At 39.8% G+C, this 14,766-nt stretch overlaps 1 protein-coding gene across 1 annotated transcript; it reads right to left on the reverse strand.

Moving 5' to 3' along the window:
- Positions 1 to 5,246: 5,246 nt before the first annotated feature.
- On the reverse strand, positions 5,247 to 13,203 carry LOC148155943 (tetratricopeptide repeat protein 28-like). The gene is made up of 3 exons (XM_088010745.1): positions 10,704 to 13,203; positions 6,760 to 7,032; positions 5,247 to 6,682 (listed from the first exon to the last, which is right to left on the reverse strand). The coding sequence occupies exons 1-3, from the start codon at positions 10,891 to 10,893 to the stop codon at positions 6,456 to 6,458; spliced, it is 690 nt and encodes a 229-aa protein (XP_087866871.1). The 5' UTR covers positions 10,894 to 13,203; the 3' UTR covers positions 5,247 to 6,455.
- Positions 13,204 to 14,766: the final 1,563 nt, after the last annotated feature.

The following is a 14,766-nucleotide window of genomic DNA, read 5'->3' on the forward strand; positions in this document are numbered from 1 at the left end:
AGCAGCCACAATGACTTTAATTTGTCGAGTTCCAACGTAACACAGATCTCCGAACACACAGGCTGATGAAATTATCCACAAACTCTGTCCTGAAGTGAAGACCAGTCCTGTAAGAACACATGCAATCACAGTCTCTGTAATCATGCTGCTTGGTTTTGGAGTACAAGCAGGAGTCGCACTCTGAATCAGGCCTAACAGTAACAACAACAACACACCACTTTGAATTTCTATTTCTATCACTCACCAGAGGATGGGAGCGTTGCACCACTCCCATCCCAGCCTGGAGCGCCTCTCGCTGGGCACTCCAGGTCAAAACCTGCCCCCCCGCCCCCCGCAACACCCAGGAGGTCTGGCAGGTATCACTTGGTTATTATTTTTATGCAAAAAACAAAACAAAAAACCCCCAAAAAAACCAAACTTAAATTGTCAATATTTTATATTGAAGAAAATAAAATGTGTGAAATGACACACATTAGATCCAGCTTCAGTGACCTCTGAGAAGAAAAAAAACTGTAATCCTTCATTTAACCAGCCACTTACCAGACAATACACAATCACATTACATTAAATCGGGGCCTTAACGAGCGCTAAAAAGTGTCACTGAAAACAGCCGGTCTGACCTTTTAGTGGAATTTAGCCCGTCTAATTAACACGAGGACGCCCTGCTCTTTTCATCTCAGCCCGATGTGTATTCATGAGTCTGTCTGCGATGACAGAAAAGCCCAATTCCCAGCATGGTGATGAGTGCAAACACATAAAATCCAGCTGACATATCTCCGGCCGAGGAAAAGGGAAATTTAATAAATGACGAGCAAGCCTGTGTGTGTACAGTCAACTAGCCTGACAAGAGTTTGATTTCCCTCAAGGAGGAATATTTTTTTCTTCCCTGCAGCAGAAAACACACACACATACACACGCACACGCACACACACACACACTCTCTCACATACACACACACATAAAACAAAAATTAAAAAAATCCAATCATGTCGTGTCTGGGACTCTCAGGTTCTGCCCTCAATGTCTGGATTGTTTATTTCAACTTGAGAAGGAGAAACTGAGAGAGGAGAAATAAAAAATAAAAACATAAACAAAACATCCATCCTCTCACAGCTTTATATCCGCTTCTTTTGTCGCTGTGAATAAATCTAATCAGGAGAGGTAAAAAAAAAAAAAACAACAACAAAAATAAGGGAGGAAACCAGATCGGGAAAGGCAAAATCTAACACACTTTTTTCAAAAAAGGAAATGAGCAAAGACGGAGGAATATTGGTGCTGGCACTCCTTCGCCCTGAGCTCCATAAACGAACCGGAGCGGATTCGGGAGCTTCGGAACAGTTGAAGCTCGATCGCGTGGAAAAAAACAAGGTTTTACCCTCGGCGAGGCGTTCTGGAAAGAAAAAAAAACTATAGTTGATGTAAAACTGGCTTAACTTGCTTCATGTTAACCTCTGCGGTTAGGTGATGAAATCTGCCTGCCCAAATAAAGCGGGAGAAATCTGAGGCAAGACCCGAGTTTCATCTGCCAGGTTTTCTGTGTGGGAGATCCAGAATGCTAAACATTTAAACTCCCATCGTTTTCATACTGCTTCTTAATCTTATTTTTTATTTAAAGAAGCTAACTTGATCTGATTAGATCAATCTTAAAGTCTGCATATGCAAAGAAAACAAAACAGATCTCACAAGCTGCTGCCTCATCTGCAAATAGCAGCTTTCAATCATGTCTTTTAGTTCACTGTAAGCAGAGGAGAGGCGCCGCTAGAGAGAATTTTTTCTGATTGCTTTTGTCCTGTTACTCTTAAGAAAACCAGTTTTGACTGACTAATACTTATAATTATTACAGTGGCCTGCCAGAACACTGCAAAAACACAAAAGTATTTTTGGTCTAGTTTCTATAGTGCAAATATCTTAGTACGGTTGAAATAAGACAAAACTAACTCAAGTAACTTTTCAGTAAGGTATAGGAGTTTATTTTAAGTAAATAATCCCTTAATATTGATGAAAAAGTTCCACTATAGATTATTTCACCCGTAAATATGAGGAAAGTTTCCCTTTTAGAAGTAGAGATGAACCTGTGGAACATGGACTCCAAATTATTTGCAAGAATTTTGCCTATTTTTTTTGTAGAGCATATTGTAAACTTCCTGAAACACAGGCCTAAGTATTTTTTATTTTTTGCCAAAAGTTATTTTGTTTGTGCAAAAAGAGGAAAGAAAATAAATAAATAAATCTCTTTTTTAAAAAAAGAAAAAGTATTTAGGTGCGCGGGGAGAAGAGGGGGGGAAGGAATCACTTTTGTCAAAAAATAAGCCATTGTTTCAGGAAGGAGACAATATATAAAATATATTAAATAAAACTCATATTGGGAAGCTGAAATCCTGGGTGCTGCTGCATTTTAGGTCCCAAAACAACATTTCACCATGTGTGAACATGACGTCAAACATGACGTCAAACTTTCCAACAGCCTCCCACTCAATGGGCTTTGCTTGACAAAGGTAAATGTTTGCTTAATTACTTCAAACTGCTCAATTTTTTTTTTATTATTGTTTTGTGTTGTCAAATGAGTGACTCGGTTAAAACGACAGCAGCAGATGTGCTGGACTCAGTTGTCTAGCTGAGGCCGTTTCCCCCGTTTTCCCGTCCGCCCCTGCAGGTTAAACATCAGTTCTCAGCAAGCTGCGTCTTTGTTTGGATGGAGGCGCTCTGCCGCAGTGCGAGCCGGGCAGGCGCGGCGGGAGGATGTAGATTTCTGTGGACGACCACGTGCTAGCCAGCCGCCTCAGGCTGAGCACCTGTGGATGGGGAGGCTCAGTGACCCGCCGTCGGAGAAAAGAGCGCCGAGACGGAACAAAAAGTTTATGTCGTTTCAGAACGGCTTCCAGCTCAGTCTGTGCCAATATGAGATACAAGAATTTGACATAAAAAAGTTCACGGAAGCTTCAACTTGACATAAAAAAAAAAAAAAACACAAAACAGCACAAATACATGACTCTACATGCCACGTGCTTTCATTCAGATGAATTGACTCCAGCGTTCATTGTTTTTTCTAGCAGGTGTTCCATTATGCGCCAAATCTGAGATAAAGCCTCGTGTTTTATCTCGGTCGGATCCAGTGGAGCCTCTGAAAATGTAAAAAGGTGATGGAGCTGCTGATTGGGTTTATTGACTTATAATTAGGGCTTATATCATGTCATGATAGAAGTGTTGCCAAACAGATGACGTGCCTTTTCCTGTTTTATCCACAGTTTTCACTCTGGTATTATTTTTTAAAGCAGTTATGAGGCACAGAGGCCACACCTGTTACTCAACAGGTTGTCGCTAGGTAACCAACGCGAGTTAGTTAGTCGATACCTTGCTCAGATGGCTGTGAGAGGTTGAGCGGCTAAAACTGTTCCTACAATCCCCAGAATGCTGTGCGGCTCAAGACCAGAGTTCAGTCAAATTATTTTATCTGACGTGTTATCTATTGATCTTAATCACATCTATCATGACATGTTAGTGATTTACTGTACAGCTCCAGTTACAATAAATCAACCTGTCCAGATGAATCTGATTTTGTGTTGATATTCATAAAAAATATTGAGTGTAGATTTAGATTCCTGTGTGGAAACAGAAAAACTAAAGTGTGTGAAATTAGTAGTTATGAATAACATTTGCTATCAGATTTTCATTTCTTATGATTGCAGTACAAACATGGCCAGCAATGCTCTGAAAGGTTTCTGGAAAACATTAAAACTGTTGGCAAAATGGAGGATACAAATGAATTTTAAAATTAAATGAAATAGAAAATAAAATCATTGACTTTGTTTTGTAGAGTGCTGTAAGCATTTGTCGTTTCCCAGATTTAATCTGTTTTTGCTTTTTTTGTGTCACACTTTAATGTTTCAGATCATTGAACAAATTTGTAGAAAAGCAGTATGGATGCACTTCAACATTTTGACCAGCTATTTCTGTGATTCTTCTGTCTGCGTGTCATTTAGCGTGTGCGTGTGTGTGTGTACCAGGTTTTTATATCCTTATGGGAACCTATTTCTGTCTACAATGTGGGGTTATGGGGACCATTGCTCTTTGTGGGGACATTTACTTGGTCCCCATGAGGGAAATTGTGTTTTTGGGTTAGTGGTTAGGTCTGTGATGGGCTAGGATTAGGGTAAGAGTTAGCCTGTAGAAATTAATGTAAGTCAATGCGAAGTCCCCACATGTGATGAAAACACGACTGTGTGTGTGTCCGCGTGTGTGCGTGTGTTAATGTTTGAAAGTGAATTTTAACAGAAGCTGGTGATTTTACGTATAATTTTTGTTGAAATACTAAGCTACCATTACAATGATACTTTCGTGTTCACATGGTAAATGTCTAAATTCAGAATGTGAATTATTATTGGTCACACTCAACATCAGTGCAATATTAATTCTTCTGTTATCCATTCATCACACTGACTTTTTGCTCTTCTGACACATTCATGTGATGAAATTATTGTAAACTATTCAGAGTTCTCCATGAATTCAGACTTTTCTCAGTAACACTTTATTTGAAGGGGGTTGAATAAGACTGACATGACACTGTCATAAACATGCCATAACACCTGTCATGAACATGAATAAGCCTTCATGAATATTTATGACTGTTGTCATAAGGCGTCATTCGGTAAATTATGACACTTTTAATACAAAGTTGACATTATTCAAAATGTCTTTGTTATGACAACTTGACATTAACCAAGAAATCATTACTGATATAAATTTGTTATAAAAGTATTACTGATTGCACTTTAAAAATTAGGTAACTTTATGTTATTAAAGGTAAAGTTTAAACAGTAATGATTTCTTGGTTAATGTCAAGTTGTCATAACAAAGACATTTTGAATAATGTCAACTTTGTATTAAAAGTGTCATAATTTACCGAATGACGCTTTATGACAACAGTCATAAATATTCATGAAGGCTTATTCATGTTCATGACAGGTGTCATGTCATCTTTATGAAAGTGTCATGTCAGTCTTATTCAACCCCCTTCAAATAAAGTGTTACCTTTTCTCTTTGTGGTTTGGTATAAAATTATAAAATCTAATTGAATTCTGCTACTTTCCAGCTTCACAGTGATTATAACATATCCATAACGCAGCTACAGGAAAGTGTTTTTCATGGACCTTGTTTCTCCACTCCTGTTTCCTACTTTAAGAACACATGCAGAAAATGTTTTCCTCTGTGAAGGCAGGGAAACAACAGACGAGAAAATCTGATGATGGACGTTCTCAACAGACTCCACAGAAAATGGATTTTTCCCCCCATCCGCCTTTAGACCAGCCAGGATAGAGAGACAGCAGGGGGGATGGAGGCATAAGAAGTGATAAATAATAAATCAGTCTCACCCTGGATCATAAAAATCCAGCTGTTGGGAGATGAGGTTTAGTGAAATCCCAGTTTTTTGTTTTAAATTATTTGTTTTTGTCTATAGAAAAACAAAAATAACCTTCTTGTTTTCCTGAGGTCACTTTTTTTGTGCATATCCAGCAAAAAATGACTAAATTACAAAAAGTTCTACTCTTTAGAGTCTTCTACAATCTGTTAGGATCTTTTAAGTAGTGCAGAACTGTGAAGCTGAAGAAAATGTAATTTTTCAAGCGTGGCATGAATTTGTTTTTAACCCTTTAAAAGAAGATTCACTACATCCAACTGCATTGAGAAGTGACTTATTTAGAAAATAATGTCCACTCCATGTGAATAATACATCCAGTTTGTTCATGAAGGCCTTATAGGATTGCTGGACAGTGTTAAGCTACATTCACACAGAAGGTCCAAATCATATTTTTTTGCCAAAATGTGACCCATTTCACCCCAATTCAGATCTTTTCTACCCTCAAAAATCTGATTTGTTCCACTTGATACTAAATTGGACATGTATCCGACCGTTTTCAAAGTCTTTGCAGTCTGAGTGGTCCTGCTGCATTTTATCCAACTTTTACCTCATTGAAGACAGACATGCGTTATACTTCTACATCAGAAAAAGTCAGATGTGGTAAATCAGAATGAAAACAACGGCTGAAGCAGGACACTTGACTTATTATTTTCCTCTGTCTTTGTTATGATCTCGTGATAGTACTGTCTGCTCCTGTTGCTCAATAACTTTAAAATCGATCCACAGACTGTGGCGTCCATTATTATCTGTAAACACTGCGCTGCTGTTTGACATCAAAGTTCTTCTGTACCTGCTTGTTGCTTTGGGATCGTAAACCGATATTCCGCTTGTGATCCCATTTAACTAGTAGTCTGAACGACCATGCAAAAAAAATAAAATAAAATAAAAATGGACCTAAACATAGCCATAAAGACTTAAGTTCATCTACGCACAGCATCATGAAGACCCAAGGGTCAGCAGAAAGGTCAGGGAAGCTGAAAGCAGAGTTAGCTTATAAATCAAGACCCAATAGGTTTAATGACCACAAAAGAAAAAGAGTTCAGTACAGCAGCAAACCAACAAGAACACGTCCACCTGAACTGAACGGTGGACTGAAAGCAGCAGCCGGTGTTATCTGAGTGCAGTGCAGACATACTTCTCTGTCCTTGAGCTTCATGGCCAGCACCAGCTGGTTCCTGTGGTGGGCCAGTGATTCTCTGTAGCTGCTTTTAGAGAACAACGCCGAGCCGAGGTTCCCGTGAGCCCGGCATTCACCCGACTGGTCTCCTGCAAAGTTCAACGTACTCCCCGTAAGTCACTTTTCACACGTTTTACACATTATCGTCCTTTTCGTTGCTCCATACCTAGAGTCTTGGTCACCTCCAGGTCCTGCTGCATGTGAGCCATGCTTCTCTCCACGTCTCCGAGGTTCCAGTACGCCGAGCTGAGAGCGGAGAAGACGGAGCCGCGCAGCTTCAGCGAGCACGTGCCGATCTTCAGCCCTGCCTCCAGCACCACCACCGAGGCGCCGTGGTAACCGTGCGTCAGCAGCTCCTGGCCGATGACGGACACCACCACGAACGGGCTCTTGTCCAGCTTCATCCTCTGAAGCTGCTGGTAGGTGGGCTCAAGCGTGTCTGCAAACAAAATGATGTCATTTAGAGAGAGATAAGCATCCGAGAACCGACGGAGATTCACTTCGTACAAATGAGGCAACATGAGTTGTGACTGTGACCCTTCACTTGTGTTCAATACGTTTCACTCCACTGATGAAGGAAAGGCCTTCAGTATGATAATAGATGTCGCTAAGGTATGACGGGCCATTGTAGATAAAAACAAAACAAAACAGAAATAAATTCAAATTTTATAGAAAAAGCTATGAAATTTTAGAGTTTCAAAGGTGAAAATTTTTTCAATATTTTAATTTCAGAAATTCTGAGATTTGACTTATTAAACCCAGAAATTTCCTTATCAGAAAATTTGTGAGCTTATTCTCAAAATTTTATGTTTTTTTTTTTTTTTACGTTTTTACGCAAATGTTTAATTTTTTAAAGTCAAACTAGTGTTTTTTTCTAGAAGATTTTTTTTTAGGATTAATCTCAAAACTCTTTTTTTTTTCTACCAAATTTTCAACTTTTCCAAACCAAGAATGTCTTAGATTTTTCAAGCAAACTTTTTGACTTTTCAAATCAGAAATGTTCTTCTCTTTATAGAACATTTCTTAATTCTTTGGCACAAATTTATTCCTTCTCTCTTTCTTTTCTGTCTACAGTGTCCTTCATATGCCATCGTACTGAAGTGATATATACCCTACAAATAATATTTCTGAGAATTGCTAATTCATGTCAAAAGGCCAATTGAAATGAATGATCTCATTCTGCTACCATAGAACTCAGTCGGTTTTTGAACTGATTCATAATTTTTCAGCGGTTTTACTTTTTAATAGAAATGATTTACTATCAATACCCACTTGCCTTTTTTCTCTTCTCTGAAAGATGTGTGAAAAATTGAAGAGAATTCTCTTCCAGTCACGAAAGTTTTATCTAAACATTGTTTGCGTCGACATTTCACTCCTTGCAGATTAAAAAACTCTTTGAAATTGTCTATTTTGGCCTTGAACACGCAGCATGGTACTGGAACTCACAACTTTAATGGAGACAAAAAGAAACACACAGAACCAAGAGGAACCTCCAACCCAATCCGGATCGACCGGGCTTTAGCACCCGACTTCTGGATTTTATTTAAAAGTTCCAGAAAACTTAGTTTTTGTTGACACACCTGTGTGTGAAGGACAAAATCTTATTTAGCAATCTTACTTTTTGTACTGTTCAAAATTAGCTTTTCGTTTTTCCAAAAACCTAAAATTGTGGATAAATTAAATCTATTATCTATTATCCCTCTCCCCCACAAAATAACAAAACGGTTCTCATAAAAAGCTTGATGGTTTTGATTTGATCTGCGAGAAACTGTTTGTTTACATGTAAACATCTTGGTTGGGAACGTCACAAACAAATTTCCTGAAGAGTGTCGTAGATTAGAGAAGAAATACCTGTGGATTATTACAAACTTACTTTAAGTTTGATAGGATTTTTAATCAATTTCAGATGTGATAAAACATCTTGATTAAAACATCTTTAATCAAGATGTTTTATCAATGCAGTGCATTAAATTTGTTGTGGTTACATCTCTCCAAAACCACAAAGAATCTGTAACTACAACCTCTACAGGTTTGACTAATCTGTATGTTGAGGTCAGACAACATATAGACACTAATATTAATTCTGTCTGAAAAAATATACCAATTACCAAAAAAAAAAGAACAACAATAAAAACAAAAACAAATTCCATCATGGTACAAAGGGATCCAAGGAATCAAAGAGTCAATCAAACAAAGGTCCAGAAGTCTAACATGGGGAATCCAGTGTCGCTCATCAGTAAAGAAAAAGATCCTCCATTTTGGTAAGCTGCAGTAAATGCTTATGAACATGTGAAGTCTCATCTGTTCTTGCATCATTAATCAAGACATTTTGTCATAAAAACAAGCAAATGAAAGAGTCTTTGGATGGTGATGGGAGTGTGGTGTAATATCCAGCAGCAGCTATGACAACATGACTTGAAACTGAATCCTGGAGCGGAGCGGCTACCGCAGATGTGATACATGACAGGGAGGTAGTTCTGCCACCCAGCAGCAGCCGTCCTCAGAACTTCATCCTCTGTAATCTTCAAAGCAAGCGATCCTCCATGTGTTACTGGGATCACAACACTGGGGTAAGCAGCAGGCGGTCCAACAGGTGGGGCCACAGTGAAGGCCAGTGGAGGAAGAGGAGGGAGGCAGAGACCGACAGCGGTGAAGAGGAGGATCCTTCTCAAGATTCATGTCTTTTTTTTAAAGAGTTCTATAAAAATTAGAGATTTCTTACATGTTGACACTCCATCTCCCAAGGTAACCTCCTTATTAGTTTATGCTTAGCAAAAATTGGCATCAACAACGACAGTTTGATGTAACAGTCAGCATCCTGACAGGAGTTTGAGGATCAAATGATAGACGTCCAATGTTTCGCTTCTTCAGTTTCTGTTTTTGACAGATTTTAACTTTATAAGTACATCCTGCAAGATTTGTCCTGAAGGGACAAGAAGGAGACACACTGACAAGCAACATCTGATGCAACGGGTCTGATAAACCAATGTTAGGGAGCGTTCACACCAGTTCTGTTTAGTTTGCTTTAATCCAACTCTACTAGTTTTGTCTAGAAAGTCCGGTTTGGTTGGGGAGATGTGAATGTGTAATCAAACTCCGATGAAGATCAAAAAGGTGATGTCTGCTCCAGCAAACCTCGGTCTGGGTTCTTTTGAAATTAACTCTGACGCTGTTTGAATGAACATGTGAACGGGACTCCAAAAGCAGGAAGCAGACTACTGTACAACTGCTACAGTCTGACCACACTCCAATTTTTGTTCACATTTCGGGAAGAAGGAAGCTAAGGTCACTGTCTTCCTCTGAGATTTTCATGTCATTTCCTTCAATGGTTCTTGTTGCAGTGCCACCTCAGGCGAGGAGGTGAACAGGTTTTCACAAAGGGTTTGGTTTGTTTGACACTGCAGTGTGAAAGTGAAACGCATCATCTGAAAATGTAACAAATGTTGCAATTTTGGTTCCCAAGCAAACCAAGTCTACCAGACTGTCAGATGTGAAAACACCTTTAAAATAATAATTTTCTTTCTTTAGTTTCAAAATAAGGCAACCTCTAACTGGTTGAGGGGCAACTTAAAGAAAATCAGCTATGCAAGATAATTTAAACAACAACTAATGGAACGATCACTTATTATATTCTTTCTAAGTAAGATTACATGGCAGCAGTTTTTACCCTTTATAAGTAAAGCGAACTCACAAGACCACCCTGGAAATAACTAAATATGAATGACATACCTGAAGTTGTTTTGGTTTCATCTTGTGTATGCTTCTCTTCTGTTACATCAAAATACTTTGCCTCATTTCCTGCCTTCGTCCTACTTTTTCATGGTTTTCTTTTCTCTCATCTCTGTTTCAAATCAGAGCTTCTTCTGTTTCAGTCAGAATAATCACAGACACTTTCCATCACACTCCAACAGGAGTCGTCTACTGAATAAAACAACAAAACGAAAGTAGATGCTTTTTTTTGTTGCTTTGAAAGGCTTCTTTGTTCCAGTATCTCTAACCTGGTTAAAACCATAATTTATATATATTTTTTTTGTTTCATATTTTTGTTGGATTGCTTCAGCATTGCTGTGGTTGAAAAGCAGAGTGAGGTTATCTATATGACTAGATTACCTCTGAGTGGTGATTTCATTGCCGCCTCCACCATGCCGACAAGCAGCTGGAGACTCTTGGGGTCCTGCGCCAGGCCCGACGCGAACGCTGCCAGCGCGTCGGCATGACGACCCAGGTACTGCAGGGCAACCCCTTGTCGAAAGTAAGCCTGCAGAGACAAAAATTTCTTTTGATCATTCAGTTTAAACATGTCGTATTTTGCTGGTTACATTTCCCATGGAAGGTCAATGCTACAAATTTGTAGCAATTATTTTGATTGGTTGCTGTTTTTCTTTTTTTTTTTTTTACAGATCAGGCTCATATTAAACTGCCATGACATAGTAACATATTTTTCTGACAGATATGTAAAAAACAACAACATATTTTTTAGAAAAGTTACGTACTGCAGCTCTAAATTTATATTTAAAATCTGAAATGTCAATCTGAGACACTTGGGTTGGATATTTTAGGCCCCCGATCTAAACTCTAATTTTCAGATAAGGACAGCTTGGTTTGAAGACCTAGTAAATGAAATTTGAAAACAACTTTTTGTACTTTCTCAAATTATCTTTGATGATCAAATGTGTTTGATGACATTTAATTGTGACGAAAAGGGAAAAAGTGGAATCTGTGAGGCTGAAATGCCTTTTCACAGCACCCTGTTGGCAACACGGCAGAGTTATTCAGCGATCTCCACCTGAACTGAACTGATTAAAAAGTCAATGCAGCATCGCATATACACACACACACGCTCACTTCATTAGCAGCCCTCACACATTTTCTCAGCGAGATTAGAGACAATGAATCATGACATCAAATTCATGAGGAGGATCAAGCTGGCATGCTCCACAAACACACTCTCCTACTGCTGACCTCACTGTAACTTAATTGTCTTGTCTACCTCTGTCTTCACATTCATTCTCCTCCTTCTCCCTCATTTATCATCCTACCCTCTCTGCTCCCGTTCAACTTTATCTGTCATTGTGCCGAGCGAATGAAGACAAAGAAGAGAGGAATTAGATTACGTGTTTACTCTCGTTCCCGCCCGCCACTTTGCGCGCCCACGCCACCTTTGTCCCGGCCCTCGTCTTTAGACAGATAGATTGAAACGAATGGAGTCAGCAGTCGGGTTTAATCTAATGGCTGAAGACTCTGGTTCTCTGTATGTTAGCGCTAATGCTAACTGTGAGCAGGTCCGGGTGTCATTTCACTTCTGATTAACGCAAAGTGGGATAAATTGTTAGGAGTTACAGCTGAGGCCTTGAAAGCTCTTTGTCAGACAAAACACGTTTATCGATGCAATCGTTGCAACGCATTAAATTAAAAGTCAGCTTTTTTTTTTAATAGGCTTAGGAAGCAAAGATTCTACCAGTGTTTTAAGTAAAATCTTTAAAAGTCTTTAAGGGGCAAGTCTAATTCAAGTCTGATTTTTTTTTTTTTTAAATAAGTCTTAAAGTTCTGAGAGGCTGACCCAACGGTCTGTAACATGTGGCTCGAAAGCTGCATGTGGCTCTTAAAGGCCTCCATAGAAACTCTTAATGGCTTTTGCCAAAAACAATAACGAACTGAGGAATATTTTTAAATATCAAGCAAATAAAAATGATTATTTTCAGATTCAAATCACAGTTTTGTGTGTGTCTTAAGGTCATTTCTGCATAGTGCTTCTAGAACAGAGCTGCACTAGTGTATTTGATTAATCGCTACAATTAATACAATTAATAGAATCGCTGAAAAGATTAATTAAATCAGTCGTGATCAACTGATGTAATCGTCAACTAATTTAGTAATCGATTAATCATTAACTGCTGCATGCAGACTCTAAAGGACATTTACTGAAAGAACAACACTCACAGAGCTGCAATTAAGCCAAAAGTTTACAAAAAATATGTACATTTTGCATTTAGGATTAAAAAGTCCATATGTCAGTGTACATGTTCTACCCAGAAATCCTCAATAATTACATTATAACATGATGTGAAGTTCCAAAAAAGTCTATTTCGCATAATATCTCCCCTAAATATTCAGCAAGATACGAGCCCATGTGATGGTAGTCTAAGATTCCTCTGGTTTAGATTTTCTGCATAATCAAACTGAAAAAAAAAAAAAAAAAAATCAGTTTTCACAGTGAGGTCTCCGCTTTAAAGCAGCATCAGAAGGACAGATTCTCACTTTGTTTGAGCTCAAAGTGTCGATGCCAAGAGTCCATGCTGAGTGAGAGAGAGACAGCCGGGTGACCTCTGACCCCCATCCAAGCTGGAGAGGAGAGCAGCAGGTCTGGACCGGGATGGGCAGCCGAGTCGGTAGCCGTGGCGACATATGGATGCCCCACCTGTCTCCCCGACTCTACTTAGCACTTCCCCTCCCATCCGTCTCCTTCACACTGATTCGGCTTCTGGAAAGAGGATGCACTGCTCCCCGTACCGTCTATTCTTGAGCTTGTGGAACAGTGATTTCTATCAAACCACGATGATTACATCCAAGGAGGAATATTACAATCACAGAACGTATGCAATTATCTCTGCACGGCTGTGCGAGAGCGGATGTGTGTGCAGCACCACGTGTAAGGTGGGGATGTGTGCAGTGGTGGGAGCCAAGATATGTGCAGGTGTGTGTGTGTGTGTGTGTGTGTGTGTTGGAGTTTTTTAGCCCTATCTGGGGTGTGAACATGCCAGAAACTGACAGCAGGAAGAGTCTGCCTCTACCACCACCTACAGCCCCAATACACACACGCACACACATGTTTGTCTGGCTATCTTTGTGGGGACTTTCCATTGACTTCCATTCATTTCTACAGCCTAAACCTTACCTTTACCCTTTTCCTAACCCTAACCCTAACCAAAACTTAATTCATACCTTAGCCCTAAATCTGACCCCTGACTCAAAAACAGGGTCTCCCCTCGTGGGGACCAGGCTCCGGTCCCCACGAGCAATTGGTCTCCACAACGTAGTATATGTCAGGAAAATTGTCCCCACAAGGTGTTACAAACAAACGCACACACACACACACACACACACACACATTCTGACTTTTAGCTCAGTCTGGCCCCGCTACCTGTGGGACACACAAAAGGACGGAGACGCCCTCATAAACAAACACCACCGCCTCCTCTCTGAGCATCCGAGGCACATCTTCTCCCTCTCTCCTTGTGTTTTTCGCGACAAACACTCTGAAAGAGCTTGTCAGATATCAGAGATTCGTCTGGACTGCAGGTATCTCCCACCGATTCCCCATCGGCCTCGCAGACAGACCCTTCACCGTCAGCTGACAGCGAAGAGATCGATAAAAAGGGACAGGGCTAATTTAGCTGCTGTGTACAGTACTACAGTCTGTTTAAATTAATGACATATGGTGTGTGTGCGTGTGTGTGCGTGTGTATTCATTTCTCTCTGTACACATAAAAGCATCCAGGGAGAGCTTTCAGCGGCTGCGGCTAATAATCGATCAGACGACGCGAACGAGGCTGCCCACTGTGAAAATGGAGGAGCGCTTCGCTCAGCGGCCGCTCCTCTGAGCTTTAAAACTTCGCCGTTTAGTTTCAGTCTCATGGAGTTCCTGTCAGCCGCAGCGGGGAGCTGCTTTCTTTCACATGAAAACATTTTTAAAAGCCCACTCCACACAAGCCGTTCACTAATAAACCGATAAACACAGCTCAGGAAACCAGACATTAGCAGCCAGAGAGCGGATGCATCCCTCTCCAGGCGGTGGAGCTCATTTTGGCCTCTCATGTAGGAAGAAGGAAACGTCTCCCAATGCAGTTTTAGCAACTTCTGCACTTTCATTTGTTGCTCTTCTCTGTGCTGAACATAGTTTTGTACAGGTGCTACACCACTGATAGTCTAATAGCACCAATGTTTGTTGATTAGGGATGAGAAACAAACAAACAAAAAGAGAAAGATGGACTATTCTGATTCAATTAATAAACATGAAAATTTGATCTTAAAGTTAATTTAAGGTCTCATTTTCAGAAATGAAAAAAGGAAACTTGGAACCATGTGCAGAATGTTTGACATGGTTTATGAACATGACATAATTTATCCTTCATCCACTACATCAAAGCAAACATGACTTGGAAAAAGTCTAGAT

Source organism: Poecilia mexicana, unplaced genomic scaffold (genome assembly GCF_051168715.1).
Source record: "Poecilia mexicana isolate PSO_F unplaced genomic scaffold, ASM5116871v1 scaffold_12, whole genome shotgun sequence".
Taxonomy (NCBI): Eukaryota; Metazoa; Chordata; class Actinopteri; order Cyprinodontiformes; family Poeciliidae; genus Poecilia; species Poecilia mexicana.

What these genes read in the sequence shown, in the direction of transcription:
- LOC148155943 (XM_088010745.1), bottom strand. Translation starts at nt 10,893, where the DNA reads ATGTTTAAACTGAATGATCAAAAGAAATTTTTGTCTCTGCAGGCTTAC. An exon ending in AATGAAATCACCACTCAGAG is followed by an intron (nt 7,033 to 10,703) that starts GTAATCTAGTCA and finishes TTTTGTTTGCAG; the next exon opens with ACACGCTTGAGCCCACCTAC. An exon ending in GGAGGTGACCAAGACTCTAG is followed by an intron (nt 6,683 to 6,759) that starts GTATGGAGCAAC and finishes TGAACTTTGCAG; the next exon opens with GAGACCAGTCGGGTGAATGC.